We start from the raw sequence: 27,233 nt of genomic DNA, 5'->3' as shown, positions 1-27,233 counted from the left end.
CTATTGTTTGTTACCAACAAATTGAATGATCTCTAGCCATTTCAAAAATTTCAAGATTTCAAAAAGTTAGTAATCATTATTAATCCTGTGGCACAGGCTAATCTGGGATGACACTTTACACACATGCATTATGCCCAGTTTTCTCAGAACAAGACACATTATTAAAGATGCTCTTTAGATACATGCATAGTTTGGGCAAGGCATGTACACAGACTTATCTCATTGACCATTTCTTATAACCCATTTACCCTTGTAACACTTTGCAATCCTTAAGTATAGCATATTTAGCTCACCTGAGCATCACCTGCTCAGGGTGGGCTTGGTGGTCTCTTGACTTTTAGTCTGTTATTTGTAGTTCTTTGTAAATTGTCAACATTTACCTTTATTGTGAGCATTGTAGAGGCCGAATTGCTTGCCTGATCTATATTAGGATATAGTTTTCCTTAAATGTGACTGGTTTTCACAGTTGAATGACCTTAATTATGGGTAGATGATCTTTAAGAAAGGAATTTTGCTGTTAAGAGTTTTGGCAGAATTATGGCCCCTTGTCTCTTTCCATTATAGAATGTATTGTTCCGAAATTGAGAATGTCCAACTACTGTCACTGTTTGGCAGATTTGCTGATACTTTCACTGCCTAATGTAGAGATGTTTGTTTCACAAGGAATTTGACTGCAACCAGATTTTGCCTTTGTCTTCAAGTCAGCTGTCTAACATATAAAATTGTCTGTGAAAAACATGCATTGTAGGGGGATAAGTGTATGCGATACTTTTCTAGTTTTTCAATGCTCACGAAACTTGTGAAGAAACTGTTTTTATGCCTCCGATAGGGTGGCATATAGCAGTTGAACTGTCAGTCCGTTTGTCTGTCTTTCTGTGTGTCTGTCCGAAAACTTTACCATTGGCCATAACTTTTTCAATATTGAATATAACAACTTGATATTTAATGCATGTGTATCTCATGAAGCTGCACATTTTGAGTGGTAAAAGGTCAAGGTCATCCTTCAAGGTCAAAAGTCATAAAATACAATCCAAGGGAAGTAATAAGCTTTAAAAGGGAGATAATTTCTAAACCTGCCAAATGATATATTGAAAGTTTATTTCAAAGCGGCGCAATAGGGGGCATTGTGTTTCTGACAAACACATCTATTGTCTAATGATATCTTGGCCCAGTTTGAACATGTGCTTGGTAAAATGAAAATGGCTGCCACAGTGTGGGAGAGTTCCCTTATATAGTTGAAACCATGTGAAAACTGAAGAGGTATCATTAATTTTGTTGCCTGATATTAATGAAACTTGCTCTGAGCAATTTTATGCTCCCCAAAATGAGCATATAGTCGCCGCTTCGTCTGTCCGTCCGTCTGTGTGTCCGTCCGTGCACAATTTTTGTCTGGGCTATTTCTCAGCAACTAATGACCGGAATTCAATGAAACTTTTTATGGGAAGCTTCACTACCAAGAAGAGATGTGCATATTATCAGCACGTTCTGGTCGGATGATTTTTCACAGAGTTATGGCCCTTTGAAATTTTCCATTTACTGTACATATAGTGCAATTCTTGTCCAGGCTATTTCTCAGCAACTAATGACCGGAATTCAATGAAACTTTATGGGAAGCTTCACTACCAAGAAACAATGTGCATATCATCAGCGGGTTCTGGTCGGATGATTTTTTACAAAGTTATGGCCCTTTGAAATTTTCTAGAAAAAAATTATTGTCCCCCCAACTAATGTGCCCTCAAGACGTTCCTTTCATCTGAATTTATAGTGCAATATTGTGACAAAATAAACCTTTGGGGAGCATCACCTGTCTCCGACGGTTTCTTGTGTTCAAATCATATCTGGTCATAGCTGAAAGATGGATCTGGTCTGTTTAAAAATACGGCTGTCTGCGGGGAATAAATAATTATAGGCTGTAATAAAACCTTGTGAACACCATTAGCAACTGTTGTTTGCTCAATCTTAATAAAACAAATTTAGATTATTATTTCATTACATTCTGGTGAAATATAGAAAATGGTTCCTTTTTATTTAAAAAAAGAATAATTTAGTTTATTTGGGTGTCAGGTGAACGTATTTGGGCCTAAGGTCTCCATGTTTGAAGTAGATTTTTATTCCCCCGGTAGGGTGGCATATAGCAGTTGAACTTCTCCGTCAGTCAGTTTGTCCGAAAACTTTAACATTGCCCATAACTTTTGCAATATTGACGATAGCAACTTGATATTTGGCATGCATGTGTATCTCATGGAGCTGCACATTTTGAGTGGTGAAAAGTCAAGGTCATGCTTAAAGGTCAGGGTCAAATATACGGCTTCAAAGCAGCGCAGTAGGGGGTATTGTGTTTCTGACAAATACATCACTTGTTTTATACTGTATTGTGAGTTAATTTTGTGTAATATTTGTCTATTGATGGAATTTAGGTTTTGTAAAGGCTTTAAGCCTGTTTTCTTGTGGGGGCCTAAAGTATGTTTTTAACACCTTGTATTTTTTAGGTCAAGATCACCATTAGGCCGACAGCGTTCCCCCTCACCATCTGTGAGACGACGGTCAGTGTCCCCATCACTACGGCGACGATCTCCTTCCCCTAAACGACCAAGGAGGTCAACCAGCAGGTATGCAGCCTTGCTAACCAATAACAATGTCACATTATCTTTACAATTTATGTTGATAGATCTAAAATTGAGGACTTTGGCGGGGAGCCCGCACTTTGTATTTGTAAAACAGAAAATAATAAACCCGTTTATGCTTAAATTCTTCATCAAGATAAATTAGTTTAAAACAGTTTGTGAACACTGATGTCTAGGTGACGTGTGATCAGAATCAATGGGCAGAACTTTTTTTCCCCATATTTATTACCTAGGCCCCCCTCAATTTATGAAAAAAAGATTAACCAACAGTCCATACTTGTGATAAAAATTAGTCATTACTTCAAATTGTGAAAATTTTAGTCGAAAACTTATGTAAATTGTGAAATGTTAAGTCGTTAACTTTCAAAGAGTTTTATTTTGAGAGCATTGTACTTGTGGTATTAGCTATGACATGTGTTACTGTGACTGGGCTATCGTTCCAGGGATCGTACCCGCAGGTCTGACTCTCCAAGAGACGCTTCGCCTGTTGCCAGGAACGGGAAGTCTCGATCCCGATCTCGCTCACCATACGCTGACAAGGACGATTAAAACATGTGGAGAAGTGGTAGTTTGAGATGACGTTTTGGTATGGGCATCTCGCTGATGCAATACCTTAAACCATTTAATTTGCATCTTGTTTTAAATACCGGTATTGGTTTTTCCATCGTTTTGCTGTTTTACAGGTAATGAATGTTAGTGTATGTGTAGCTTATTTCATTGTGTAGCTTATTTCTGTGTGTAGCTTATTTCATTTGAACAATTTTATTTCAGTGTGTTCAGAAACGAATGGCAGTATTTGTGTAGCTGCATGCAGACTTTGGCAACAATTTAAGCTGTGGGTCAGCATATAAATGGATAGACAGCAGCTGGACATAATATAATATCCTTTGTGTTTAATTATTCATAGTAACACCACAACCATAATGATCATCTTAAGTGTATTGTATATTCTTCTTCTCTTATTTCCATGTTGGTCCTTCACATTGTTTTCTTGTCTTATATTAAAATAGAGAAAATTACTTTTTTGTAGCATAGTCATCATATATGAAAATGTAAATAATGTACAACAGGACAGCTTTAATATACACACTTTTTGGTTCATTTTCAGCAATTACAGTGTTGATCTCTCAGGAAAGTGATAAATTAGATAAAATGCATTATTCTTTTTGATATACTCTGGAACATATGAAACTTGTAAAGCAACTATTATCCTGAATGTATGTTCTTTCAAGTGTATGAATGCATGTTTGTGTTATTAAGATCAGACATTTCAAGGCATTGACTTTGATTAATTTTTACTGTTTTATTATGCCCCACTTCCAAGATGAGGGGGTATATTGTTTTGCTGGATGTTGGTCTGTCAGTCTATCAACAAATTGACCGGTTTTCTTGATATTTCACATAAGCATTGGCCTTGCACAGTGGATGACCCCTATTGAAGTTGGGGTCACTAGGTCAAAGGTCAAGGTTACTGTCACAATAAGTGTGGAAATTGTTTCTGATCAATAACTCTTCAAAAGAATGGACCGATTGGCTTGATACTTCACATGTGCATTGGTCTTGGACAGTAGATGACCCCTACATAAATTGGGGTCACTAGGTCAAAGGTCACTGTCACAAGTGTGCAAATTGTTTCCAATCTATAAGTCGCAATAAATTGGCCGATTGGCTTTATACTTCCCATGTGCATTTGTCTTGGACAGTAATGACCATGGGGTCACTAGGTCAATGTCACCATCACAATAAGTGTGAAAATCGTTTCCTATAAATAACTCGTCAACAAATTGACCAATTGGCTTGATACTTCACATATGCATTAGCCTTGGACAGTAGATGACCCCTATTGAAATTTGGGTCACTAGTTCAAAGCCTTGTGGGGGGGTGGCATATGTCTCCAACAGCTGAGCTCTTGTTCTGAACTGTGTCAAAGCCAGATTTATTTCATTTCAGTAACACCATACATATATTACTATGACAATTTGTTTGCTCATTCAGTAAATGCATTTAGCAGCAACAGCATATTAATGCTTAGTATGGACAGGAGTTCTTGTGTCTGTAGCCTGTGTTATGTAAACTGGTTTAGACAGGAGTTCTTGTGTCTGTAGCCTGTGTTATGTAAACTGGTTTAGAACAGACACATGTTATTATGTATTTTTGTTGTACAATTTAGATGACTATTAACTTGCTGTTAACTGAAATTTTGTAATATGATGAATGAAAGATGTTTGCATTCAGTACAAAAATTGTAAGGCACTGTAAAACCACTATTATTTGTTGGACATGAATTTTTTTTTGATTTTTTTGGTTGAAACGAAACATAACTGAAGTGCCCAAAAAATAAGTGCATTATTATATTATTTGCTTGAAGGTGCGTCATTCTTATGTCTTGTCTGCTTAACACTCCAAAGTGCAGATTTCAAGAAAATTACATATATGATTTAGCTTCTTGGCCAATAATACAGTATATTCAATAAAAAATTCATTTGTGCAAGTAACAATGTAACACTTAGTGAACAGTTTCCATTTTTCAGAGTTCCCATTTCAGGGTCATTTTAGTTCTGTATAAACTGATATTTGGACATTAGATAATTGGTATGTATAAACAGTGTAAAAACAATGTGAAAGTCCCCACATGAAACTGGCCAAAATGTCTGGTAAATTCTTCATTATTACTAGTATCAATTCCTACTAATGATTGGGGTCAGTCTACTGCTTATTAGTTCTTTACCTGAATGTTTTTTTTCCAATCATGAGGAAGAGAATTCTTGAAAATATCAATGAACCTTGTGCAGTTTGACTGGCTTTGTCTTGGAGCTTACATACGGAGACGGTAATAATGTTGAGTTTATGACAGTTTGTTTATAATTGCAATGAATTGGTAAATGGCTTTTTTTTAACATTCGGTTATTGTTTTATCTGTGAATTGGGATTCACAGTTTACTGGTAATTTTGCTAACAGTGTCTCCCTATGTTGCATTCCATGTTTGCATTATACATATGTGTTTTTTGTGTATTTGAAAGATTGATAATCATAGAAGTCCTGTAGTGCTGTATTTTAATGGTAATTAGTGACAAAAGTCCATAATACGTGTTTGATATTTTTTAATGAAATCAAAATCACTAATTTTAGTGCCCATGAAATGGTCATATATGGATAAGCCACAAAAGATTGTCTAAACAAATGTTAATGGTTTTATAGTACATATTTTAATGTCATTTTGTTTTTAAACCACAATATGAATTTAATTTAATATAGATTAACAGTGGATATGAGTTTCTTATGATGATCTTAATATGTTTCCTGGTATTATGATGTTCTTGATATCATCTACTTTTAAATGTGTATTTGTATATATTGTATTTTAAGAAACTTGTATGATAAATATTGAAAACTCAACTGTGGGATTTTTCGCTCCTTGACAGATATCTTTTCATTGATTGTCAAAATTCTTTTAAAAGAAGAATTTTTGAATCATTTTACTTGAAGGTGTGTTAGTTCAGAAATTTGATATAATTTATCAGAAACTGTTCAATGTATCTATATGTACATAGGTATTAACATGTTGCAAAACTTGCCAATAATATTTCTTATAATGCTTGTCTTGTCTATATTTTTTATTAAAGATTGTTCAATTAAAGTTTCTATTTATAACCAATTAAAAATAGCTGAAAATGTGATTGAGATGTAATTAACAGAGGTAAGTTTGTTTGACTGATGTCAGATAAACACTTTAAATTGGACCTGAATCTGTAATCCATAATTTGTTAAGTGGTCCAAGTTTGTTCAAGTTTTGTCATGTGTACATGTACCGGAAGTATCAATAGATGATGCTTAATATCAAGAAATTGAAAAACTATTGCATATGCAGATTATGTTTTAAGTAAATAAATGTACAAAGTTAAATGTCTTGTTATTGTTATAGAATGTAAAATCTGAAAACGGGAGTCTGTTTTGCCACACCAATAAGCTTTCTTACTTTTAGGAATGGCTCTGTTATCATGTTTGCATAGCTAAACAATAAGGGTGCTTTTCAAATATTCTCCAGAAAGAGCCACATTCATTTTATTAGTTGTGAAGTTGTTGACAGTTTTTGATTTGTGGAGACTTGTCTGCTGAGACTATGATAAACCTGACTGTAAAAATTTGATGTTACCAGTAATGATGAAATTGCTCCACTCATGCAAGTAAGTTTTGCAAAGTACAATTCTTTGATGGAACACTAATGTTAACAAAAGCCAATGTTACCAGATAAGAATTACTCTGCTATTTGGCTTTTTTTTTCACTAGATGCAAACTCAATTGCTGCTTGTAAGTGGCAATCAGTTGCCCTATGAGGGCATGGGTTGGTACTTGTGCTTCTCAACTAGGCGGCCTTGTTTAAATCACGTTACCTAAAGCATGCGATTTTGGTTGGTGGTCACCATACTGTCCAGGTTGGTATTCCTCCGGATACACCCGCCCACGGCCGTTAATCACGGGGGCCACCTGTTGCGATGAATCAATAAATGAACCAATGCTTTTTCCAAGGTGGCGCTAAGGACATCTTCCAGTAATAAATTATAGCTGGAAATTATAGCACTAATTCGTCCCAACTTTCGTGTGTCTGATAACTTAATAAGGGTGAAGTGATGCACAATCCGGGTCCTTATAATTGACCAGCAGGCGGAATATATGAAACATCAATGTGCCATAAGAATATGATAAACTTAGAAACTATAGTAACGCAATGCACTAAGAAACTGCCGGAAAAAAGTTGCAAAAACAGTCGCAGAAACAGTTCTTTCTTGGTTTGAACATGACATATCTTTTTTATTGCATAAATCGATTCCGCTTAGAATGGCCTTTACGAAAACGTTTGGTTATTGGGTCTCTATCTGCAAAATTTTGCATTTATTTTCGCTTAAAGTTGTAGCTTTTACATTAAATTATGAAGGGAAACTATTGAGTATATTATAACCTGTAGGTCACAATATACCAAAAGATTTCCTTAACAAAATCAACAACTTCAACGAAAAATAAAGTCAAACTTTTGCGCATAGACACCCCCATACCCATACCTTTTCTTAAAGAGAATGCCAAACCGAATGGATTTAAACAATAAAAAAGATAGGTCATGCAGTATGTAAGAAAGAACTCGACGCGAATCAACGGTCACTGTTTTAAGGCCACCTTTTTACCGGCTGATATCCAGTTGATGAGGGTTTCCCGCCATCTGTCAAAATCTCATGTAGTCTCCAACCTATAAGCAAAACACTGAATTTGTAGTATACAACAATGTTTTCCCTACCACATGCACACAGAAATATTCAAAAATAAAGTCATGGCAAGTGCACATACAGAGAATTGTGTCTTCAAATAAATGACGTTCCATTTTTTAGAGGGTATAGCATTGAACACCAAAATGATTTAGTATATTGTAACCTGTAACAATTTTGCGATTTTTATTTCACAATTATTTTATGTCTAGAAAGTTCGGGATGTGTTGTGAAAGTGTTTCGTGAACATTCGTTTATATCATAAAAAGTAAGTGCAGTAAACTGAAGTTTGCGAAAAGAAAGGTTGTTAAATATATGATGAAACAAGCACGGTTGTGTTGAACATCGAGGACTGACTGATATTTTGTCAAAATAGGTAATTAATTATAACGTCCGAAAAGATTATCCGAAATTAAAATAACTTTTGTTTAATTTTTTGCCTATTTACAGTGATACTTGTTGGAAATAAGATTTTTTTCAAAAAGTGTAGTCTGTTAAAATATGTATCATTGAAAATATTGCATTATAAAAGAGGTTTACAATAATGCTTTAATTTTAGCTAAAGAAACTTCAGCGTACAGTTTATATAGTATTGACATACCTGTACACTGAAGCCATCCCCGTATCGAATGTCACCCAGATTCGTAACATATTTTTGTCCCGCTATAATTCAAAGAAAGCTCATTTTCTTGGATACATTTCTACATATATTGGTGAATGAATATAAAGTACTGCATCGGTGATTATTTTAAGGTTCAAATGCATCTAACAATAGATGAAAATAGCTCTCATCAGTCAGAAATTCACAATTTTAACGCCATTGTCGCTTTGTCACGTGACGAGTTTTCATTTGGATACTTTCGCATTGACCTTGACATTTTATGCTGAAATTGTAAACATTACTTTCGTTTTCTAAAATCTATTATTTGTGATTAACAACTTACGTCTGGTGGATTATAAGACTGATTTCAGTGTTTATCAGGTAGTTTTAAATAATATTTACTTGGAGTTTGTATTTACACTACAATTTGTTTACAAAACAAGCCAGAATAATCTGAAATACCGGGAAATGTCATTCTGAATTTGAAAACACTTAAGCACATGGTATGTTACTAAAAATAGAAATAACGTCCTATGACTGTGAAATCTCGGGAGATTCGCATTTCAAGTAAGTCTGTCACATCCCTGTTTTTCTCATATATGTAAGAGCAGAATAGATAAATTTTAAAAGTTTGAGATAGTATTTTGTGAAAAAATATATCAGTTAAATGTGAAAAATGTCAATCTTTCCGATCAAGTGGTTGATTTGGGCCAATAACTGCATTTAAAAGCTGTTTTGGACCGGTCTTTGTTAACTGTCAACTTTTTGGGAATTTCTGGTTGACTTTCCTAATGGGGTTGGTCCATAACTATAAAGTCACGCCAGTCAAAAATCATAAAAAGCGACATTTTAAGTTATGGTAACCAGAACTACTTTAATTGTAGATTATTGGAGAATATCTCTCTCAGTCTCTGGCAGTTTTTGTGTCGCCAATATATTAAATTTGTTTATTATTGTGCTTAGTTTCTCTCTAAATCTTGATAAACGTCTTGTATTTCTTATTTTGACCAAAAATATGGTGTAAAAATAACTCGTGAAAATAAACCTATAAACTTGGTTTTAAGCTTGTTTCTTGCCCACCTGAACACATGAGTCAGAAAAGTAAATACACTCCCGCTGATCTACGTTACAATGAGAGGTGCGTCTGTACGAAAACGCGATACAGCGTCATAACTACAACGGTTACAGCGTCTTGACAGTTATAGACATACACACGCGTTTAAACAGGTAAATTCTTTGTTTAAACGTACACATAATTAATTTTTATTTATTGATGTTTCTTTACTCGCTACCGAAGCTATCGATACATTTTCTAGCGTGAAATCATGATAAAAAAAAAGAATTTCAAGCTCAAAACATAGAAAATCTAATTAATTCGTTGTTTCTGGCTTGCAGTTTCTGTCACGATAATTATTTTCAATGGTTTGTATCAAGTTCACTCTTTTACACACATGTGACGCCCATGTGAATAGTATTACTGGTGATTTCTATCGGATTTTGCAAAATAGTTGTAGCATGTCAACTCCGCGTACATGTTACGGTATCTTCTCTTACGACTAAAACAGGTTACGGTGTCTTCTTTGCAACGTTACAGCGCCTGCAGGAAGGCAAATTTACAAACATGGAGATTTCGTTCCACGATAATAGCATTTTGGACGTTAGTATTGAGGTCGTCATTGATTGGAACAACAACGATGTGCCTGAGGGAACATCTGGACCGTGTACATCGACGCCTATTGCCACAAAACAGAAGGTAGATCTGTTCTCATGCCCCAGCTGTCCATATAATACAAACTCTAGGGGCAATCTTTACCGCCATAAGCGTTCCGTCCACCAGAAGAAGAAGGAAGAGTGTCCCACGTGTGGTAAAACTTACGCCTCCTCATATGATCTACGGACTCATGTTAGAGTTGTTCACGGAGAAACCCCATTTTTGTGTGAATCTTGTAGCCAGAGGTTCAATAATCGCGCTGCTTTAAAGAGACATCGTGATGAGAAACATGCCAATGTGTGTAAGTTCATTTGTGCAACATGTGGAAAGAAATACCACGAAAGTGCATATGAACAAACATATAGGTTCGAAACCGTTTTCATGTAAATGTGGAACATCATTTGGCTACAAGTCGTGCTTAAGGCGACACTTGCAGACTTGCCAACAGCAGAGTACCAAAAAGGAACACAATGTGACTTTTGTGGGGTAGTTCTTAATTCAAGGGCTGAACTGCTGGATCATGTACAAGGGAAACACGGAGACAAACTGTATACATGCCCGTGCGGGAAATCGTACTCGTGGAGGCCTTCCATGACACGCCATAAAAAGGCTTGTAAATACGCCTAAGTAACTATAGGCCAGTGCACTTTCAAGTTTGACCTGTTTTCCTTGAATACTTAAGAGCACTTTCACTGACACTGTTTGATATGTTCACTTCACTTTAATATGTTCACTTTTGGTTTGGCATTAGTCAAATGCTTTTTCTTTGGTAACGCATAGGCAAATAAAGTACATCCTGATCAAGCAGCTCCTAAAGGAGCTGCCTGATTTGGAAATACTTTATTTGCAAAAGACGTATCAAGGCGTCAATAGTGCTGATTGGGTTAATTGTTTTCTTTTATGAATTGCTTTATTTAAACTAGCGATGTTGAATCAGGTGATCCATGTGTTTCAAATCGTTTTTATTTTAATCAAGTATCATGGTGTACCCTTTAATGTGTCCTTCTGACTAATTGATACTATTAGTTTTTTTGCCGTGAGATATAAGATATATAAGATATGCGGCAAACAAACACATGTTCTACTTCTTAAATGCTATCTTTATTTAACCTTATTCATTTTTGGCCATTTGATGCGTTTCAACGAAATTCATTTTGCGCGTGTGCAATATGACGTAGATACACGCGCGGAATTGATGACTTCATTAACAGCCGTGAGTTATAAGGATATATTTAACGGATATTTTTGGGATTTCACTGCCTAGCACATTATTAATAAAATTATTCGTTATATGCTAGGTAATCAAAATCCCAAAATACCCGTGAACTATATCCTTTTATGTCATTGCTACAAATGACGTACGTCATCAGTTTGGCGCTCAAAACACGTTTTGTTGAAATAACTCTTTAAATTGTCAAATATTGATATACACAAAATAAGATAGCATATAATAAATATAATACTTATTTGCTTACCGTAACATATTCGATAATATCATCACAAGTAATGGAGATAATTTCAACACTTTCACTCGCGCTACGCGCTCATGAAAATACGAATTATCTCCCTTACCGATGATGATATATTCTTTTATCTCACTGCAAACAAGCAAATATTCTCAATGTATTCATTTCACCACATATTATCATTTAGCTATCTGGAATGGCACATTTTTATTTTTTTCATTGGAGGCTTAGTACAGGATTTACTGTAATTACTAGAAGGACATTTTAAGATGTGTGTTAAAGCAATTTATTCCTTTAAGAATAAATTGTATTATTTATGCAATTCAGCTGTTTCGTCGTCTATTTGTTCACATTCGGAACCCTCGGTTTTCATTGTCTAAAGTCCAGTCTGATTACTTCATCCGGTAACGAACATTTGCAGACAGACACATTTTCTTGGTTTGAAATTGAATCGCTTGTAATCGTAAACCATGTCGGGCAGAGGTCATGGTAGGAAACGCTGGGCGCAGGAGGCATTACCACCCATCGATGGACCCACAGATTCGGGGGAATCGGGTAATAATCGCAATGTAATCGATTTCGAACACATTATTGCTCAGTCTGGCATTGTGCGAGATATTAACACGGCTGGGTGTGGCTCGGTGGGAAACACTTTACCACCATTTGATCACCCTGAACGTCCATCCATTACACAGTCTGTCGTACCAAACACACCTTTCATGCAACAACCCCTAATCGGCAGTCCTGCTATTTCAAACACCGCTGCATTGCAGCAAGTCCGCCTTTCAAACGACGATCTAGCCATCCACGTACCAATTCAAATTTAACAACAAATAATTCGTGGAGAGTATATTAACTTGGCAATCCTTCTAAAAGGAGGAATTGAGCTGAATGCCCTTTGCTCAGGGGGTTATCTGATCATCAATTCAGAAGGCAAATTAGAAACCAAACAGTCTGAGTGCAAAGACAAGATCATGTCCATTGAAAAGTGGACCGATGCCTTTTTAATTTTTTCATCCATCTACTTGAAGGCTCATCCTGATAAAACATCGGAGTTACTTCACTATGCGTACACAATCCGTGAATGTGCAGTCCGCCAAGGCGGTTCAGCATGGAGGACGTACGACGAACAGTTCCGTCTCCGCCAAGCTCAGACCCCGGCGTCTTGGGGCTGCATCAACAATGACCTGTGGTGGCGCTGCATCTCGTTGAGGGAAAATGCCGCTCACACATCAAATGCAAACCCGAGATACACTTGTAATGATTATAACAAAGGCAGATGCTCCTGGCCAAATTGTAAGTTTGCCCACCACTGCTCCAGTTGTGGTGCGTCACACGCAGAGATGAACTGCCCCATCCACTCACAAGCCCAAAGACAAGCTTTTGGAGCACAATCATGGAAAACCCGGCCACCACATTTCAGCTCAACCCAAGGACGTCCTAACAACTCCTTTCGAGGCCGTGGCAGAGGCTTCGCCAGTCGACCAAACAGACATTAAAACTGTTTCCACTTCTAATAACCTTTACTCACTAGCACACTCTCCTATAAATATTGAGGTCCTCAAAAAACTTTGTAACAACTATAATCAATCTGAATCAGAGTTCTTAATTGACGGCTTTAAGAATGGGTTCTCATTACATTACACGGGTCCTAGGACGGGGCGTGACTCAAAAAACCTCAAATCAGCAATTGAACAACCCATACTGTTGCTGGATAAGATTAATCATGAGATCTCGGCGGGTCGGGTAGCTGGCCCATTTACGCATAAGCCATTTAAAAACCTAATTGTAAGCCCCCTTGGCCTGGTTCCAAAATCAACTCCAGGTAAATTCAGACTCATTCACCATTTGTCATTTCCGGAGGGAAGATCGATAAACGATTTCATTGATCCAATCTTTACTTCAGTTCATTACACCGAGTTTGATGCAGCGGTGGACACGATCCAGCAGTTTGGCCAGAATTGTTACCTATTTAAAATGGATTTAGAATCAGCATTTCGCTTGATACCCATCAGTCCTACAGATTTTCATTTGTTGGGCTTCTCAGTTAATAATCTGTTCTACTTTGATAAAGCTTTAGTTTTTGGCGCTTCTATTAGCTGTGCTATATTTGAACGTTTTGCTAAATTCCTAAAGTTTTGCATAAAACAAAATTTCACCTCAGGGGATCTAATACAATACCTAGATGATTTTCTAGGGGCGAACACATCATATACCTCTTGCTTAGAAAACATGGCCACTTTCCGGTCGGTAACATCAAACTTGGGCGTTCCAGTCGCTGAGGAAAAGACCGATGGCCCCACCACTATCCTGACATTCTTGGGTTTGATCCTGGACACCAACAAAATGGAAATACGCATCCCCAAACCTAAACTACAACAAGTTAGAGAGAAAATAGAAGCCCTCGTGTCAAAACAAAAGGCAACCCTTAAAGAAATACAGTCTCTTATTGGCTCTTTGAACTTTTGTTGCCGTGCCATCCCATTAGGAAGGCCTTTTTGTCGACGCTTGATCGACAAAACCTGCGGGCTAACAAAACCCCATCACCATTGCAGATTAACAAAAGAAATACGCAAAGATTTAATGATGTGGCTCCAGTTTTTCAAATACCACAATGGCATTTCTGTTTTTCACGACCGGTTTTGGATCTCAAATGAGGAATCCCAACTTTACTCAGACAGTGCAGGTGCCATAGGCCTGGGCTTTGGTGCCTTCTTTCATGGGAGATGGTGCCAAGGGGCCTGGCCGCCAGCCTGGCTGGAAGAGGGCCTACTCCTGGACATTACAGTTTTAGAATTGTTTCCCATTGTGGTTGCTATGTTTGTATGGGGTGATGATCTCTGTAATAAGAAAATTAGATTTAATTGTGATAACATTGCTGTTGTCCACATTCTGAACAAACTTTCAGCCAAGTCAGAACCTGTGATGACACTGGTACGCATATTAACCATGAGATGCCTACAAAAGAATATCCTCATTAAGGCCTCACATGTTCCAGGTGCTAGCAATGACATTTGCGATGCACTTTCTCGTTTTCAGATGACACGGTTCAGGGCTCTGGCGCCAGAAGCAGCAGACATACCGGACAACGTTCCCAGTTTTCTTTGGGATATCTTCACCAAAGAGCAGCAGTACTTACAGTGGCAGGCACTTCCGTGAACACTCGGGCAACATACATCACTAGTTTAAAGGCTTTTGATCAGTTCAGAACAACATATAATTTCCCCTTGATCTGGCCAGTAACAGACAAGGTCGTCATTTTGTTCATTACCTTTTGCTTTGAATCCGGTCTTGCACCTAGCACGATAAGTACATATATTGCTGGTGTAAACTACTTACAAAAAATAAAAGGCGGCCAGTGCCTATTCGATATGTTTATTGTTAAGAAAACGCTGGAGGGCTGTCATAGGTCCAGAAATAAAGTCCCCGACCCAAGGGATCCCATTACAAGGCCTATCTTAAAGGCTATTTGCCAAGCAGCCCCCAACGCATGTTATAACATTTATGAGTCAACTCTGTTTCAAGCTCTGTTCAGCGTGGCATACTTTGGGTTATTCCGAGTGAGCGAATTAGTGGCGACTAACCCATTGTCACCAAACTCTGGAATACAGTATCCAGCAATAAAGGTCGACACAAGTGCCCGGAAGCTTATTATCACCCTTAATGTTTTTAAAACTAATCAACATGGCTTGCCCATACAGGTCAAAATTCCATGTGAACCTTCCCCACCTTGCCCGCTAGAAGCAATTCAACGTTTTTTGGCACGTCGCCCTGCAGTGTCGGGTCCTTTCTTTTGTCATGCAGATGGAAAAGCTGTGACAAGGTACCAATTCAATGCTGTACTTCAGAAGTGCCTTTACTTAACAGAGTTTTCCAGCTCACATTTCAGAACACATAGTTTCCGCATTGGCAGGGCAACAGACTTAGCAACACAGGGTGTCACAACAGAGGCCATTATGGAATTGGGCCGCTGGAAGTCTACTGCCTACAAATCTTACATCCGTTAGAAAATAACACACCCATATATTCGTTTGTGATAATTTGTGTACCATTATGGTTTATTCCTTTTAGATGTGTGGGTAATAGGCGATTCCATTCCATACTGGGCCTCCCAACTCTATTTGACGGGAAATGTACCAAGGCTCGAACAGCAAGTTGCTTGGCATTGTTGCAGGGGAGCAGGCTGGGGGGATTTGCGCAAGGAAATTGAAATGGCAGTGTTATTTAACAACACCCCTAAGGTTGCTGTCATCCATCTGGGTGGAAATGACATCAAGGTTCCCCTTAAGGACCTCTTAGACATCATGCGTGCTGAAATCCGCTACCTCCGGGATGCCTGGCCTGAGACAATCCTCATATGGACCGACATCCTGAACCGGGGTAGCTGGGATCTACAGGACATGCGCAAGATGAGGAGAGTCAATCGCTTCGGTCGTGTGGAGGTGTCGTCCACAGGCAAGTCGGACTACTGGCGGCCGGACATCTCCGCCGACGAGCAGGGTTTTTTCCGCCCGGATGGTGTGCACCTAAATACTCTGGGGCTCCATTTTTATCTTGATGGTCTCATTGAAGTTGTAAAGAGAAATCTGTTGCAAGGAATGTAAATTTCTGGGGAAATTGCTTTCACCAATTTTGTGGCGGAAAATATACATTGGCCGAGAGTCAGTCGGGCTGGGTACAGTAATATACTTTCACTGAGCTGTTAATGTATACTAGTACTCACATTGGGACCTGTGCACCCTCTTACAATCGGTCGTTTATCACGGTGGTTTGAGGGAACCACAGTTGGGCAAAAAACATCAAGGGTTTCACTATAGGCTTCATTTTTCATTGGGCTTGTCTCACCGGCTCCTCTGTGTCGCCAATCAACAGGGAGTTACGGTTAGGCAGTTGGGCAGAAAATAATAAACTATAATGTAATTATATATATAATTCTGTGGGTTATATTGCATATGAGTCGGTGTTAATGCACGACACATGTTGTGTCTCAACTTTGCTACACTGACTGTTGTCCGTCACCCCAATTGCGTGGGGCGAGTTGCATTGCGTCATTCTGGTGGCCCGGGACTCGCCCACAGTACTTGGCGACCCGGATTTTGCGTGTTGCATTGCGTGTTGCGTTGCGTTTTCTTGGGTTGTTGCGTTACCCACTATTAACAGTTGCTAGCCAAATTGATATATATGCATTTTATTAAGAGGGAACTCTTGTTGCTCAGCCCGGCTTACTCTCGGCCATGGAGACCTCCCGACCTCTGACTATAGTCGAGTCCTTAAGACATAATCATATAGTCAGTAACGTAACACGGCCTTTTCATCCCACATATTACACACTATTAACATGTTCTTAAATCTTTGTATGTTGTTGTTGTTGTACCAGCTTTGGATGGCCAAAACAAATGAATAAACTCGTGTAAAGGTTCTAAGTCTTTATTTCTGAATTCTCTTTAAATAAAGCAATTTATTCCTTTAAGAATAAATTGTATTATTTATGCAATTCAGCTGTTTCGTCGTCTATTTGTTCACATTCGGAACCCTCGGTTTTCATTGTCTAAAGTCCAGTCTGATTACTTCATCCGGTAACGAACATTTGCAGACAGACACATTTTCTTGGTTTGAAATTCCCGCCCAGCCCACCCAGCTTGCTCCTATTGTGCCTCGTATTTAATAAACTTACTTTGATCTGCCTGTGTTATCTTGTATTTGCTTAAGACATACAAATGCAGACATATACAAATAAGACAATTTTAATGTTCATGATGAACAATCCTTGTGACTTCCTGTTGCATTTTTTGTAGTTTTATGTTATACTGTTCCGGCATACGTTAACACAACTCCTCGCATACTGAAACTTATTATGCAATTTAGGGTTGGTTTATGTCAATTGTATGTTAACACCATAAACTGATTACTGCTCTAGTTTTGTTGTTACAGAACCCAGACATACCGCTTGGAATACTGGTCTGTTCCAAGCAGCGGTGACGTACCGAGGCTTCATAACAAGTTCCACCTCACCCAACGAGCGAAAAGGTCCTCCATATGTGTGGCCAAACCATACCAAGAACGTCTACTCTGCTACAACATTGTTACCAGTCTACCTGTCAAGCAGCCTTTGCAAGGGCTTTCAACACGGTCCTGTTCATGCCTCGGTGTTCGATGAATAGAATAACAGTCATCATCCGCGTTCTTAACCTTATACAGCCTTCACATATTTCGAACATTCTCTATATCGAGGAAACGCTCTTGGCCTTATGGGACCAGACATTCCACTGTGTTTGAACTATTACAAAAAACTTGTTGGATTTGTGGTGGACTTTTGTTACAATTTGTTATTTACTCTAAACCAGTTAATTCCAATGTCGGGTTCTTCCAGTACTTGCCTCGCCTAAAAGTGTTAATAACCTAAACGTTCGTAATCTTGATGAACTGCGAAACATTCATTATTTTCACATGGCATATGCCAAATGTTCCTAATCTTGATGAACTGCGAAGCATTCATTACTTTACATTGTATTTTCTAAGTGTGATTCGTGACAATTTGTTATTCACTCTAAACCAGTTAATTCCTATGTCAGGTTCTTCCGGTACTTGCCTCACTTAAAAGTGTTAATAACTTAAACGTTCGTAATCTTGAGGAACTGCGAAGCATTCATTACTTTTAAATTGTATTTCTTAAGTGTGTTTATTTGTACGCGTCTCAACAATTTATGGCTTACTTGTCGTGTTTTGTTTTTTGGGGAGGGAAAATTTACATTGGCCGAGAGTCAGTCGGGCTGGGTACAGTAATATACTTTCACTGAGCTGTTAATGTATACTAGTACTCACATTGGGACCTGTGCACCCTCTTACAATTCGGTCGTTTATCACGGTGGTTTGAGGGAACCACAGTTGGGCAAAAAACATCAAGGGTTTCACTATAGGCTTCATTTTTCATTGGGCTTGTCTCACCGGCTCCTCTGTGTCGCCAATCAACAGGGAGTTACGGTTAGGCAGTTGGGCAGAAAATAATAAACTATAATGTAATTATATATATAATTCTGTGGGTTATATTGCATATGAGTCGGTGTTAATGCACGACACATGTTGTGTCTCAACTTTGCTACACTGACTGTTGTCCGTCACCCCAATTGCGTGGGGCGAGTTGCATTGCGTCATTCTGGTGGCCCGGGACTCGCCCACAGTACTTGGCGACCCGGATTTTGCGTGTTGCATTGCGTGTTGCGTTGCGTTTTCTTGGGTTGTTGCGTTACCCACTATTAACAGTTGCTAGCCAAATTGATATATATGCATTTTATTAAGAGGGAACTCTTGTTGCTCAGCCCGGCTTACTCTCGGCCATGGAGACCTCCCGACCTCTGACTATAGTCGAGTCCTTAAGACATAATCATATAGTCAGTAACGTAACACGGCCTTTTCATCCCACATATTACACACTATTAACATGTTCTTAAATCTTTGTATGTTGTTGTTGTTGTACCAGCTTTGGATGGCCAAAACAAATGAATAAACTCGTGTAAAGGTTCTAAGTCTTTATTTCTGAATTCTCTTTAAATAATGCGCTTTTAAATAAAACAGACGCTTATTGTGAATATTGTCATTTATTTTTATTTTGTACCATGCGCATGCTGCTTTAATTCGCCAATGTGCACCTTCATATTACGTTCGGGTCCGAGGCGCTAAAGGTCGTATCCAATTAAAGTTTCAGTGGCAGCTCATTCATGCCCCTAACTTCTTAACTGTAGGCATTGCATTAATTAGTCAATAAAAAATAATCGCCGGCTTGCAAATATATGCCCCTGATGAAAGCCAATAATAGGTGTCATTAACACCTGATTGTAGGTATACCTCTATAAAGATCCATTTTACCGAAACCTCCACAATATTTACTATATAAATACAATTTACCGAACTTGATATTTACCGAAACCCATAGTTCCTGTCGATACTATACCGTAACCTTAAACATGGTGTAGTAAATGTACTGTAACACTATCTGTAAGACGCCGTAACATTTTAATTAATCAAAATTTATCTCGTTACACTTACATACAGTTAATTTTGAGACAGATCTTGATAAGATTGATTCAATATTCTTTCTTTCTTACGTTTGTTTGCATTTTCTTCTGTTTAACGTCAGACTTTGAATTATATTCAAGGATTTTATGAGTTGTCTATACAGGTCTGTATAACTTCCATTTTATTGATAAGATAGGAATAAATTACATGGCAGGCTATGAAAAAGGAACACAATATCCGTATCTAAATAAACGTTGGCTTACACATACAAAAACTATTTAAGATAACCGTTATTTACCATTTATTTTAACAAATTCCCGTATCGTCAACAAACTGTGGAAAGACGCCGTAACCGTTGTAGTTATGACGCTGTATCGCGCTGTCGTACAGACGCACCTCTCATTGTAACGTAGTTCAGCGGGAGTGAAATAAGATATTGCAATTTTCATCTTTAGAATTAGATTCTTTAATCTGATGCATTTTCTGAAAAAGAATTGCTTTTTTAATTAAAAATTTATATTAGTATTTTAGGCCACATAGACTTCTTAAGCAATGGCAAGTGAAGACCCAAACGACAACCGTTCACAGAGGCTTCCAAAGGATATGAAAGGGCTCTTGAAGTTTTGTGCACAGACTGCTGACACAGAGAAGAAGGAAGATGTAGTCTTCCAACCAATGGATCCAGAGGTATATACACATATTTTATAGATCTGTATGTCATTAAGATGACATATCTTTGAAAAATTATGTTTAAACTATTTAAAATTCCCTTTAATGTTATTATAATAATGGTATTGTAATGTTGCTTAAAAATATTAAACAAGGGTGAGGACACATTCTATCAAAAGCTTGATTTTATTATTAGCTTCAACATTTTAAGAAACACATCTACCAGTGTTATTATTATGTAGGATTTTTATTTGAGAAAGAAACAGACACTGTAATAATAATGGTTGCTAATATTTTTACAGCGCAAGGCGTGGCTGCACGAAGCCCTCAATTCAATGAGCGTGAGCCATGTAGAGGAGATGAGAAAGAGCATCTCTATCATCCAGGACAACGACAGTGATGCTGATGACAAGATAGAGGCTCTAGAGTCTCTCATAAACTGGTGTGATAGCATCGATTTTGCAATGGGTGAGTTATGTATTCTGAAAGTATTCGAATGTGTTGAGTGTTTCAAAAGTATCTGCTTGAGTTGATCTTCTCAGAAGTTAACCTGTTGATTTCAAATACATTGATGTAAAAAGTTATTGTTTCAACAAATTCAAAATTGTCTTTCTTTAGATCAGAAATCTTTTGTTAACATAATATATTGACTCACAAAACTGTCATGTAAACAACTTTAACTTTGCAGATTTTCATAAGATTGGAGGGTTCACCATATTCCTCTTGTGTCTGGAGCATGTTGAGCCAGAGTTGCGCTGGCAGTGCCTGAACCTCATAGCGACCCTAACGCAGAACAACCCGTACTGCCAGGCTGCCGTGCTGCAGGCTGGACTCTTACCCACTCTCCTAGCCATGTTGGACACTGACACCGATCCCACTGTAAGGACCAAGGCTCTCTATGCAATCTCTTGTAAGTAAACTGTTGCGTATACCTTTTGTGTTATGGTTTATCACACCATGGCAATGGTTTATCACACTTTTGTGGAGCGTGCTATATCCACCATGGATAGATTTTTTAACTCTTCTCAGAAGTTGTAAAAATAGTAAATACAGTGGACTCTCTGTAAACCGGACGGTCTGGGGACCGGCCTGATCGTCCGGTTTTCAGAGAGTTCCGGTTTACCAAGAGTAGGAATATTGCCGAAATATACATTGTATGCATTTTGTACAAAGCCATATAAGAATGAAACAAACCATTTGCATGTACCATGACGAATTATGACACAAATACGATTGTTGTGGACAAACAATTCATTATTCAAGTCATAACACATTTCACAAAACATACAAACACACAAAAGCAGCTTCATATTTTCAAGACATTCATAATCTCACCAAGTCTTGTCAAAACCTACATATGCACTAATTTCACGATTTCTTGAAAAAGTCCTAGATCAATCTCTTTTAGACTTGAGAAAACTTGTAGATTTTAGATTAATAATACTGAAGTGGTTAAAATTATGAAAAAGCAATGAATGAATTTGCAGACAGATGGATGGATATTTAACGGTCATATTTCTCAAAGTTTTATCTGACAAACAAACAAACAACCATTTAAGCGTTTTAAACATGGCTATAAGATCTTTAAAAACTACCCGAGAAGATCAGAAGAAAGTGATCGTCGCAACGGCATGCATTAATTTTGTAATTAAATTGTTAATCATTGGCTTAATAAAACGATCACGTCAATCACTTTTTTGCTGTTACCGCACGTCTATAATATACATTCACAGTTTGTTTTACATTACTTAAACGGACTTCAATAGCGCGGTAATGACTTGACACCTTTATGGTATTTTAATCCTTTTATCGATAATTTCGCGAGCGGAATGTGTGATATTGAACGCGCTGTGCTGACTTGATATTGTAATTTACACACCTCGGGCATCTTGAGAATTTGGACCGTCCGGTGTACTCAATATATTTTACGTTGGAAATGACAAGATTCAAGGAGATATCCGTTCAGTTTCCAGTGTTGAGAGAGTTCGGTTTATTCAACATTTTTTAACAAAGAAATAGAAGGGGATTGGCATGACGGTTCGGAATTGGGAGATTTCCGGTATTCGTAGAATCTGGTATTCACAGAGTCTACTGTAATAGAACAATAGAACAAGGTTTCAAGATCAAAGGTCCAGTCACATTTCAAGATCCAAACTGTTCCTCAAAAATACTTTATTGACTTCTATTTCTTTGTGCTAATGCACTCTAGCAGGTGTTTGTCCTCCAAATTTAGTCAAAACAACACAATGACGTGAATGTTTTTCCAATCCAAAAGACTCCAGTCACATTTCCTAAAATAAAAAATAAAAACACTTGTCCCTGTTGCAGGCTTGACACGTGACAGCCAGGATGCTCTGGACCAGTTCATCTCCCAGGACGGCTTCTCTGTGGTGATGAGGGCCATGCAGGCTGACGTGGAGAAACTGAAGATCAAGTCTGCCTTCATGCTCAGCTCCATATTTACAGACAACAACACCTGTAAAGGTGGGTATAGATGGTAGAATAACAGATGTAAAGGTGGGTACAGATATAGAATAACGGGCGTAAAGGTGGGTACAGGCTTTATGGGTACCAATAATGACAGATGTAAAGGAGGGCTTGAAATGTACCCATAATGACAGATGTAAAGGTATGCTTTATTATCCCCCGCCATAGGCAGAGGGATATTGTTTTGGCCTTGTCCGTCCGTCCGTCTTTCCGTCCGGCACTTTTATGTCCGGAGCCATATCTTGGAAGTGCTTTGGCAGATTTCATTGAAATTTGGTATGAGGATGATGCACGCCAAATGGCATTTTACAACATCGAATAATAACGGAGTTATGGCCCATTGTTTTTTTTTTAATGCTTTTTTTGTATCCGGGGCCATATCTTGTGTCCAGAAGTATAAGGGCGGGGGATATCAATTCAATGAATTTGCTTGTTTGTACCAGTATTAACCAATTTTGACAGATGTAAAGGTGGGTTTAATAGGTGTCAATAATAAAAGATGTGCAAACGTGGGCTTGATATTAACCAATAGAGACATTTTTAAAGATGGGCTTGATATGAACCTTTACTTTGGTTGCAGTGTTGACAAGATAATTATTTGATGTTGAATGTTAAAAAATATTCAACAATTATACATCTATCATAATATTATATGCCATAACATACTTTCACATGTTCAAGTGTCCCTCACTTTAGATTTTTAAACTACTCAACCACTGCCTAACTGGTGCAACCTACCCATGCAAAACATTACCAGCTATTTGTTATGTCGACAACAGCAGTTACATCTGCAAGATAATCGGGTTTTGCATTTTTGGAAAACAAACATGACCTCTATTATGATTGAATATTTGTGATTGCTCAATAGAGAATTTTGAAAATTTGTTTCTAGAGGATATCTGTATCAATATATTACACATCAACATCTTGAATTGAAATTTGGGGTAAAAACTGTATTATTCATGGTTAATTATGGTATATACATAAATGTATATTAGCCGTGCTCTGTGGAAAGGGGTTTAATGTCCGCAAAGTGTCATCCGAGATTAGCCTGTGCGGTCTGCACAAGCTAATCAGGGACGACACTTTCCACTTTTCTGATATCTTTCTTTTCACGAGTCTCTTCTTAGCAAAAATCCAGTTTAGGGGGAAAGTGTTGTCTCTGATCAGCCTGTGAAGAGAGTCTGTGATACCTTGTTCTGGGTTTTTACACCCATGCATTAAACCCCTTTTTTACAGAGCATGGCCCATACATTTTTAATGGCACATGTATGTTTTAGATATTCTGTGTGACATGGGTATGATTGACCAGTTGGTGGGCCACCTGTCTGAAGAACATTCTCTGTTCCATGAGCACGTACTCTCTGCCATTCTCACAGTCATACGTAATCACCCACGCAGTCTTCGCGAGTGCCAGAAGGCTGAACTCAATCTTGTCACTCTTCTAGAACAGAAACTACGCGACCTAAAGGGCATTGAAGAGTTTCAGGTGAGTTTCAAGTATCTGCAATGCCATGATATTATTAACAAAATTACAGCCCTTATTTCAACAAGACTATTGCCAAGCAATATATGTCTCCTACCAGCTCCACCATTGTCACATTGTTTTTTTATATATTTGTTGCCATAGCAACTAAAATTTTTGACGTAGGAAGAAAATGAAATGACGTGCATAATGTCCATATTGCCATCTATCCATGTTTCAAGTTTCATAAAAAAAATATATAGAACTTTTAAAGTTATCGCAGGATCCAGAAAAGTGTGCAGAACCCACCAATTTCAGCAGTATTTCTAGTCTATTTGTTGCCAAAGCAACCAGAATTCTTGACGTAGGAACAAAATGAAATGACGTGCATAATCTCCATATTGCCATCTGTCCATGTTTTAAGTTTCATGAAAAAATATGAAGAACTTTTAAAGTTATCGCAGGATCCAGAAAAGTGTGGCGGACGGACTCACAGACACACAGAGCACAAACCGTAAGTCCCCACCAGTGAAACCGGTAGGGGACACAAAAAGATAAAAAGCTAGTTTGCTTTATTTCAATTCCTATGTACTGCACCATTATTCACTGTCTGTGATACTTTGGCATCATAACTCCTTATCATCGTTGACAAGCTGAGAAATTTATTTCTTAATAGTTGATGTTTTGTGACATCAAGTTATGGCCTCAGGTAACATGACACATTGAATGTTTTCTGTTTCAGGAAGAGTATCAATATGTTCAGGAGTTACTTCCCTTGGTGAAGTGTGATAACAGTGTGGAGTCTGATGTAGCTAGATAGCACACCAAAGACAGGAGGAATGACTGGCATGAAAATATCTTGTGTGGTTTCTTGGCATGTAGTGTTGAATTACTGCTATTAAGATGCCCTCGCTCTGTAGCTCTGATGGCTTGTGTGTCATAACATGTGATTATATCTTCAAACTTATAACAAGATGTGTTTGTGAAACACAATGTCCCCCTATTTGATATTTGACCTTGTAGGATGACCTTGACCTTGACCCTTCATCACTCGAAATGTGCAGCTCCTTGAGATACACACACATTTCAAATATAAAATTGCTAGCTTCAATATTGCAAAAGTGACATTACATGCGCAATTTTGACCCATATATTTGACCTTGAAGGATTACCTTGACCTTTCACCACTCAAAATGTGCAGCTCCATGAGATACACATGCATGCCAAATATCAAGTTGCTATCTTCTATCGCAAAAGTATTCATAAAATAAGCGATTTGGGCCACATATATTTGACCTCTGACCTTGAAGGATGACCTTGACCTTTCACAACTCAAAATGTGCAGCTTCATGAGATACACATGCATGCCAAATATGAAGTTGCTATCTTCAATATAGCAAAAGTTATTGCAAAATGTTAAAGTTGGCGCAAACAGACAGACACACAGACCAACCAACCAACCAACAGACAGGGAAAAAACAATATGTCCCCCACTACTATAGTGGGGGACATAAAAAGAGAGCAATTTGTTGAGGATATTTATGTTCTACCAATAGAGTATGTATTTGAAAGCAGAACATCTCATCAGTGCCTTGCTGATGTCTGTAGCTGGACAGCATTGACTGGCACTGTATATGATTGTGACCAATCAGCATATAAATAAAAACATATTTTGCTGTTATATTGCATACAGGATGTTCAATGAGTGGCTTTAATTGAGCTGTTGTATTCATTTTTAGCTCGACTTTTCGAAGAAAAATGAGAGCTATACTACTTGCCCCAGCGTAGGCGTTAAAGTTTTTTATAAAGTCGAATAACTTAAACACTATCAAAGATCATTAACTCAAACTTAGAATACTTCTTTATGGCAACAAGACAATTATGTAGATCAAGGTGCATAACTCTGTCAGCATTATTTTTAGAGTTAAGCCCCTTTTTATACTTAGAAAATTCAAAGTTTTGTGTTTAGGTCCACTTTATTCCTAAAGTATCAAATCTTTTGCTTTCATGCTTGCAACACTTACTAACTATCATAAGGGGACTGTGCAGGCAAAGTCATGTCACTCTGACTGGCATTTTGACAGAATTATGGCCCCTTTTATACTTGGAAAATCAAAATTTGCTTACGTTTTGTGTTTTGGTCCATTTTACTCCTTAAGTATCAAAGCTATTGCTTTCAGACTTGGAACACTGGCTAACTATCATAATGGGACTGTAAGGGACAAGTTTCATAACTTTGGTTGGCATTTTGACAGAATTGTGGCCCTTTTTTGACTTAGTAACTTACACAATTTTATTAAATTTTGTGTTAAGATGCACTTCACTTCTAAAGTATCAAGGCTTTTCAAACTTCAAATACTTTCTTACTATCAGGAGGGTACTGTACCTGGCAATTTAAGCAAAATTATTTATTTTACCTTGAGATTCAAGGTCATTCAAAGGTCAAATAAATGAATTTTTCTTAAATTGCCACAATTTCTTTATTTAGGATCAGATTTGATGCATACTTTGACAAAATAACACTTGCCTGACATACCACAATAGACTCCACCCAAACCACCCCCCCCCCCCCAAAAAAAAAAACATGTACAAAAGTACAAATATACGTCCCAAATTTTTAGTGTGTCGTTCAAGTTATTTAAAAACAAGAAACCGTCAGAGACGGGTGATGCTCCCCAAGGTTTTTTTTTGTTACAATATTGCACTATAAAATTCAGATAAAAGGAAAAGTCTTGAGGGGCATAACTTCGGACAAAAAAAATGATGGATGGTTTAGCAACTTAAAACTTTCAAAGGGCCATAACTCTGTGAAAAATCATCTGACTAGAACCCGCTGATAATATGCACATGTCCTCTTGGTAGTGAAGCTTCCCATTAAGTTTCATTGAATTCCGGTCAATAGTTGCTGAGAAGTAGCCCGGACAAGAATTGCACTATACGT

At 37.8% G+C, this 27,233-nt stretch overlaps 3 protein-coding genes across 10 annotated transcripts in view; 2 read left to right on the top strand and 1 right to left on the bottom strand.

Moving 5' to 3' along the window:
- The window catches only part of LOC127837647 (RNA-binding protein 1-like), a 29,917-nt gene extending 23,389 nt beyond the window's left edge, over window positions 1-6,528 (top strand). For 2 of the 4 annotated variants that reach the window (XM_052364910.1, XM_052364905.1), the window contains exons 4-6: window positions 2,490-2,609; window positions 3,068-3,210; window positions 3,396-6,528. In XM_052364910.1, the coding sequence (XP_052220870.1) occupies window positions 2,490-2,609; window positions 3,068-3,173 (226 nt within the window). In that variant the 3' untranslated portion in view covers window positions 3,174-3,210; window positions 3,396-6,528. Of the gene's footprint in view, window positions 1-2,489; window positions 2,610-3,067; window positions 3,211-3,395 lie in introns of those variants that run through there. The other 2 variants (XM_052364914.1, XR_008029427.1) reach the window with 2 other exon arrangements.
- A 1,194-nt stretch (window positions 6,529-7,722) lies between these two features.
- On the top strand, window positions 7,723-26,003 carry LOC127837617 (hsp70-binding protein 1-like). Of its 5 annotated transcripts, XM_052364878.1 has the most exons (8): window positions 8,072-8,256; window positions 9,546-9,708; window positions 20,195-20,358; window positions 20,643-20,808; window positions 21,029-21,250; window positions 22,669-22,824; window positions 24,108-24,316; window positions 25,035-26,003. In XM_052364878.1, the coding sequence occupies exons 3-8, from the start codon at window positions 20,224-20,226 to the stop codon at window positions 25,110-25,112; spliced, it is 966 nt and encodes a 321-aa protein (XP_052220838.1). In that variant the 5' UTR covers window positions 8,072-8,256; window positions 9,546-9,708; window positions 20,195-20,223; the 3' UTR covers window positions 25,113-26,003. The 5 variants fall into 5 exon arrangements, with proteins under 5 accessions (XP_052220819.1, XP_052220831.1, XP_052220838.1 ...); XM_052364871.1 differs by lacking the exon at window positions 9,546-9,708 and having other exon boundaries at window positions 7,846-8,148; XM_052364867.1 differs by lacking the exon at window positions 9,546-9,708.
- LOC127837597 (di-N-acetylchitobiase-like) overlaps window positions 22,307-27,233 on the bottom strand; it is a 55,017-nt gene continuing 50,090 nt past the window's right edge. The window contains exon 11 of the mRNA XM_052364858.1: window positions 22,307-22,816. The gene's annotated coding sequence lies outside the window, so the exon portion shown is untranslated. The remainder of the gene's footprint in view (window positions 22,817-27,233) is intronic.

Source organism: Dreissena polymorpha, chromosome 1 (genome assembly GCF_020536995.1).
Source record: "Dreissena polymorpha isolate Duluth1 chromosome 1, UMN_Dpol_1.0, whole genome shotgun sequence".
Classification (NCBI taxonomy): domain Eukaryota; kingdom Metazoa; phylum Mollusca; class Bivalvia; order Myida; family Dreissenidae; genus Dreissena; species Dreissena polymorpha.
The sequence above is the reverse complement of the archived record's forward strand: the minus strand, read 5'-3'. Positions and strand labels throughout refer to the sequence as shown.

Coding starts and splice junctions, on each gene's coding strand:
- LOC127837617 (XM_052364859.1), top strand. CDS start 13,636: ATGGATTTAGAATCAGCATTTCGCTTGATACCCATCAGTCCTACAGAT.